At 35.7% G+C, this 6,652-nt stretch overlaps 1 protein-coding gene across 2 annotated transcripts in view; it reads left to right on the top strand.

Annotated features, from left to right (window-relative positions):
* Nucleotides 1-223: 223 nt before the first annotated feature.
* LOC107292990 (ubiquitin carboxyl-terminal hydrolase 15) overlaps nucleotides 224-6,652 on the top strand; it is an 11,360-nt gene continuing 4,931 nt past the window's right edge. For both annotated transcript variants that reach the window (XM_029285282.1, XM_029285283.1), the window contains exons 1-3: nucleotides 224-337; nucleotides 4,713-4,840; nucleotides 5,441-5,571. In XM_029285282.1, coding sequence (XP_029141115.1) covers nucleotides 249-337; nucleotides 4,713-4,840; nucleotides 5,441-5,571 — 348 coding nt within the window. In that variant the 5' untranslated portion in view covers nucleotides 224-248. The remainder of the gene's footprint in view (nucleotides 338-4,712; nucleotides 4,841-5,440; nucleotides 5,572-6,652) is intronic.

Genomic DNA, 6,652 nt, shown 5'->3' with positions numbered 1-6,652 from the left:
TCTTCTCGCTTCGAATTCTTACGCGCTCTCTTCGTCTCCTTCCCGCTTCCATCCATGGGTTTGCCGAAGTGGGAGGGGGTGGTGGAAGGCGTTTCCCCGGTCGCCGCGCAGCGTCACACCCAGCATGCAGCGCGGGCCGCCCCTGCCACTGCCGCCGCTCCTGTTCCTGCAGCCGCCGCTGCTACGCCTCTCCGCCTGCTGCCGTCACTTTCGCAGCTGTTGCCGCTGCCGCTCCGGGGCTGGAAGACATGGCGGAGGGAGGCGCGGCGGATCTGGAGACCCAACGCTCGGATATCGCGGCGCTGCTCAAGACGGCTCTCCGCAAGGGCGACACCTGGTGAGGAAAAAGGAAGGGATGGCGAACGGCGGGGATGTTTGAGGGCCCCTCTCGATGACAGGTGCGGGCGGTGCCTGCCTGAGTGTCTTTTGGCGAGGGAGGCGGCAGCCCTCCTCTGCCCTTCTTACCCCTGTTCATTCAGGGGAGATGCCTTTCTATCTGGGGAGCAGGTTTTCAGGCGCCCTTTCCCCCCCTCCAGTGCCTGTGACTGGCTTTGCCTCAGCGCGCTGTCGGAACGGCGCTAACTCCTCGCGTGCAGGGATCTACCGCCAGGTATTTTCCCCCATTGTTTCAAATGGTCGCTAGCAACCCGTCCTAGGTGGAGGAACGGTGCGAGTGTGTATTTCGGGCAAGGTTTCTCATTCCCAGAGCGGCTTCCTAGGGAGCTTCCATGGTAGGGCCTGTGTCTCTGGAATGATCGTCGTTGGGAGGGCTGCGGGCACTTCTTGGGTTTATATCTCACCCGGTTCTTTTCATAACACTCGACTCTTTCTCCCCTGCCACTCCCTTCAGAATTCTTAATTTGCTAACTTCATGGTCATAACAGTGATTGCAGAAAGGACGGGAGGGAGTAAAACAGTAATGGATGGTCGGTCAGATAGAGGTTTATAAAATTATGGAGGATGCTGAGAAAGTGGAGAGAGAGTAATTCTTTTCTCCCCAAATTCTAGCACCTAGAATCATATCATAATGCAAAATGCTAGGAGATCTGGGGCAATCCAGAGAAGATGCTTTAATGTATTTTTGTTAAAAGAATTCATTGCTGCAGAGTTTGATTATGGCCATTAGTTTAGTCTCTAAAGGGAAATTAGAATATATACCCATCTATAAAGTCTAGGTTGCCTCCAAGATCAAGCAAGATGTCTCTTAAATTAAGAGCTGCTTAGGGGCTGAGCAGAAAAGGGCTGTTCGATCTCATAACCTGATTTAGATTTTAGATACATAAATATCAATCTTTTATTAAACACTTGAAATTTGGATTTTGTAACCTTCTGTATTAATATGCCAAATCTTAACTGATTAATATTGTAGTATTTATAGATTAAGGTACAGTTTACATTGCCATAAATATTTTCCTCCTCCGACTGGGAGGAAAAACAGATTGGAAGATTAAGACCAAGTGTGCACATTCATTGGCTTCTGTACCAGGAATGGAAAAAGTGCATACTGGAGATCGACCATCTGACACCAACATCTCTTTTGCAGCTCCAAATGCACTTTTTTCTGAAAGGCTGGGCCCATACATTTTCAGTTTGCAAGGATATTAAACTTGTAAAATGAACATATTGAGTCTTAGTGAAATACATATTTCACTTCTTAACATTTCTGCAGCCCTCTCCCAAAATGGGCTATGCCCCTGGCCATTTTTAGAGTACAGCCCTCAGTATCCACAGAAACCTTGCTGCAATTTTTAACCCAGCAGAACTTGTATAGTCCTGCACCATACCAATCATTGATTTTGCAGTATTCAATGAGGCCAAGTTGGCTTGGAATTTACTTAATGAGTATACATATTGTGGCAGTAGGAAGTACACCCAGTAGAGAAGTAGCAATAAGTAAAAATGTGTTTGCCTTCCATTGCCATTGATTTTGGATGGTGAATCACATGCAGATGACCAGATCCATCAGGTACATGAATCAGCTTACATTTTTGAAAGTTATTTTGCTGTTACAATCTAATCATATACACTTGGAAATGTGTTCTATGAATTTCACCTTTCAGTAACAGATTTTGAAATTAGAGCATTATTTTTAAATGTTAACCTGCACAATTCTTATAGTATTTAATGTAAAGTTTATATTTTCACCAATGCAAACAATTGTTAAACAGTTTGGCTTTCTGTTCTTACATGTTGAATTCAAAAGTGTGCTATATACCACTCATATATAAAATTGCTGATGGGAAATGAAACAAGCTATATCTTAAATTGTGTCCATATACTAAGACTAAATCACAATTTAGTCCAACTTTTATAAATTTGAGTTTGGGGCAGAGTTAACTGCACAGATTCTATCAGGGAGAAAAATATAGCATTTTTTCATGGAGAAAAAAATGAATAGCTGAGTAGTTATGTTTATTTCTATTACATTTCTTCCAAAAGTTTAGAATAGCATACACCAGTATTAGGTTTTGTTTCCTAATAATCATATAAGATTTTATTAGCCTCAGAGATTATTTACTACATACAAATTCACTTGCCTTTATTGTGGTACATTTTGTACTCCATATGCATATGTACGTAGAAATATACTGTAAACAATTTTGTCTTTTGTTTCCAGTAATATACAATATATTGCACCCCCTACTTACTGAAATTAGCCCCAAGGTTAAGACAGTTCATAATTATAATTACAGTTACTTGGTATTAAAAACTCACATGTTTTTGTAGATATATATTGTTTCTATATCAAGTTTGGATCTTTGTGGAGGAATTTTTTTTTAAATCTTCAGCTATAGTACTTTTTATTTATATTACCATTAGATTTGGAAACTGATATTTTGGGGTTGAACCTTAATTGGCAATATGTAAAATTACCACAATGTTATCATTTGGATAATAAGATATAATATAATCTTGCCTTACTAGTCTTCAGTATTTTCTCTCATTCCAGTTATGAGGTTATAATTTTATAAAGTTAAATTCTATTATTGCTTCACATGCTAACAGGTTTGGCATGTAGTTTTCTTACATCTATATAAATAAAAATGTAAATGTTCGTTTGTTCAAAACCTTAAATCTCTGAAAGTTCTTCACCGATTGCTTTGAAATTTTAACACAACGTTGCATTCGAATACGTGTGTGTTTTTATATACCTATATTATATAGATGTCACACCTGTGACAGGTAAAAACATGCTTTTTTGAAAAACAGCGCCATCTGTTGGACGTAAAAGCAACACACGCTTTTACCAGACTGAGCCACAGCAACGCGTGGCTGGGTACAGCTATTTGAAATAAAAAGCTTGGTACTTGTAATATCTCTTTTAAATATGTCTTCTAAATGCTTTATGTCTTAAAACAGTTTGACCATAACCCTAATACTTAATTTAAAGGTAATTTATTTCATTAAAATATATTCCAGTCTTAAATTATAGCAGAATGTTTATTAAGCTTAAATTAAGCAAAGATTTAAAAGCAGAATAAATCCACCTAGATAATTTCTAGATAATCTGGTATTGAAGTGATGATACTGTAGCTAATTGGAGAGCCAGGAATAATCATGGCAGGCTTTGGGAGAAAATATTTAGAAAATTGGAATGTGTTGTGCTTCAGATTCAGAGTCAAAAAGTCAATGGAAATGAATGTGGATGTGCACAACATATCTGTTGGTATCTCCTTAAAAAAGTTGCATTTATTCTGGGCTCCAGAGAAATATTTGTTTGTGTTAAGAGTGGCTCCACTTTCCAGATGATCTTGTTGCATCCTTTTGGTGCTCCTTAAAGTGCATGTTTTCCAGTGATCCACATCTATCATGTGAAAAGAAAAAAGCAGTTTTTTTAAGGAGTCTTTGGCAAGAGTTGTATGTCACAACTCATGCCACAACTCCAGGCACTCATGCCACAACTCCAACTAGTTGTCCTAGCACTAGGCTTCATCCTTCCTTTTCTGCTTGACTTGAAATTTTTGTTTGAATGCCAAAGAACTCAAATTATGCTATGCTCTATATCCATGGCATAGCATAGCATAATTCATAAAGGAAGAGTAAAACTGAATATCATATCCTCACAAACACTTTGATAAACAGATTTAAGAACAGAATGATATGTTCCATATGGGAACTCAATATAAATGACAGAAGAGGAATAAGTAGGTAGCTTCTGAAAATCAAAGGATGAACTATTTCGTCAGATTCCCAGTCCTTACAGGTTGTCCAGAAATTCAGTGTGATAAGTGGTATTAAAGTAACTAATATAATGCAGTCAAAAAAATTGTATCACTTTGGCATGGCAAGTGGTAATAGTGAGGATAACCTGTTTAGTTTGATTTTAGATATATCCAGAGAACCTAGATTTGCACAGTAGACAAATATCTGAGCAGCTTGTCTATCAAATATAAAAAACTAGATTTGTTTAGCTGCTACCTGTGGCAGGAACTAAGAAGTGAAACAATAGCATATATCAGTATTTTCTTTTAAATTTCTACAGAATGTGGATTTGCTTAAGATCCTGCTTGGATATAAAAAAAAGTATGTCTAAATAGATTTGTATAAATATAGCACCAGAATTATTTATTAAAAATACGCAAAGTTTTGATACTAGAATCAGATGTCCTGATATGTAGTAACATCTATGTTTGGGAAATTAACTATGTGAGCAATCATGCAGGTCTGTGAAATTGTTTCATAATATATGTTTCTATCACGTTCTTTTGAAGGTATTTAGTGGATAGTCGTTGGTTCAAACAGTGGAAAAAATATGTTGGATTTGACAGCTGGGACAAGTATCAAATGGGAGATCAGAATGTTTATCCTGGTCCTATTGATAATTCTGGACTTCTCAAAGGTAATTTATTTGTGTTTGCTATTTTAAAAAATTCTGAGGTGTCTCAGTATATTAATAAGATAGTTTATTGTTACAGTTTTCTTAGTGACTCCACAGCCTGTGTCCTAATTCATAGGATTCAAATATTTAATGAAAACCTGCAAGAAGAGAATGTTTAATTGCAATTATCTTATATGTAATATATCTAGGATTTTCAAAATATTCCAGAATTTACACAAAGCAAGTTTCTGCTGCCAAGGAGGGAAAATACAAATTATCAAAAACTTTCTAACTATTTTTGTATTGGAAAAGCATAATAAACTTTAAACTTTCTGAAATTTATTTAAACTAAAAGATGAAAGTATGTTAAAAGTAAATTAAAAGTTTAAGATGGATTAAAAAGTACAGTAGTGATTAAATTGAGGTATTAGTAACTTGAATAGATAGTTGTCCTTTGTGTACTAAATATAGTGGATTAGTGGAATAGTATATTTCTAAGAATCTCTTATAAAAAATATTTGGGGGGGACTGTGTAATTCAGAAAGTGACTTCCATCATAAGACTAAGTTGTATTCATTTTTTAAAGATTCCCATTTGTAATCTGTGTTTTTTTCCTCATAGATGGGGATTGTCAATCTCTTAAAGAGCATCTTATTGATGAGCTGGACTACATTCTTTTACCAACTGAAGGATGGAACAAACTGGTTAGCTGGTATACTCTTCTGGAAGGTCAAGAACCTATTGCACGCAAGGTACCTCCTATAGCAAAACACTGAAATGTTAAAATAGTATTTGGAAGTTCTTTGTTTATAATAATTCCCACCATTCTAAAGGAACAAAAATATTTTTCCCCCAAGCCATGTTGAACTTTATGTGAGTTAACTAGTTCCGGTATTAACATTTAAAATTGTTCACTCTTCACAAAACTCTTATGTTTGTTAATATCAGAACAAAGAACTATGCAGCAGGTATTTCTTATATTAAAGTCTCAGTTATTTCAAGTCCTAGCCTCATTGTTTCTAGCCTGATTTGTGTCTCCTTGAGTAATCCTAAAATATTTCTATTACGTGTTCATTGACAGTCTTCTGCAGATAAAGTCTAAATTTGTTCTTTCCTTGGTACAGCAAAGCAAGGTCTAATCTAAGTGTATAGGTAATGCATGTTAATTTCATTTAATTTGCACTTTATTGTTTATATTTCTTATCTGGTTCTTTAACTTTTGCATGCCAGACTCTATGGAGCATCCTGTGTTATTAACATTTGATTTTTGCTTGTTGTAACAAGTTATATAGCTGAAGTAGCTATAGCTGATGCATTTTATTAAGATAATTATTTGACTAGTTAGTTGTGACATCTTCCACTTTTGTATATCTCTTCAATCTTCTTCCAGGTAGATATATATGGAGTTGTTTCCCCTAGGAAATATTTCTTGAGGTAGCTTCTCTTTGCCAGCATCTGTACGAATTCACTGCAAGAAGATTGTTAACTTAATTCTAAACAATCCATAATTGTTTAAGAAATATATGTTTTGAAGAAAAGTAATGTATATGCTTAAAATTTCAGTATAATTTCTTTATACTGAACATTTAAATGGCTAAAATTAATGTTACAAAGTCTACTTTAGCTATGGAAATACCGGTCCCCTTAATTTAACATTGTCTGTTTGTGAATATTTCTTCTATTGAAATAAATAGTGTGAGTTCATATGCATATTTGAGTTCTTGATCAAAATATAATAAAACTTTAATATAAATTGTGGAAGTTTAATTCAGTGCTAGAATACAGAAATTATTTCATGGTAATTGAAATAATAATAATAATAATAATAATAAT

The sequence above is a fragment of the Protobothrops mucrosquamatus genome, unplaced genomic scaffold, assembly GCF_001527695.2.
Source record: "Protobothrops mucrosquamatus isolate PMUCROS unplaced genomic scaffold, P.Mucros_1.0 scaffold1468, whole genome shotgun sequence".
Taxonomy (NCBI): Eukaryota; Metazoa; Chordata; class Lepidosauria; order Squamata; family Viperidae; genus Protobothrops; species Protobothrops mucrosquamatus.
Note: the sequence above shows the minus strand (reverse complement) of the source record. Positions and strands in the feature narration are given on the sequence as shown.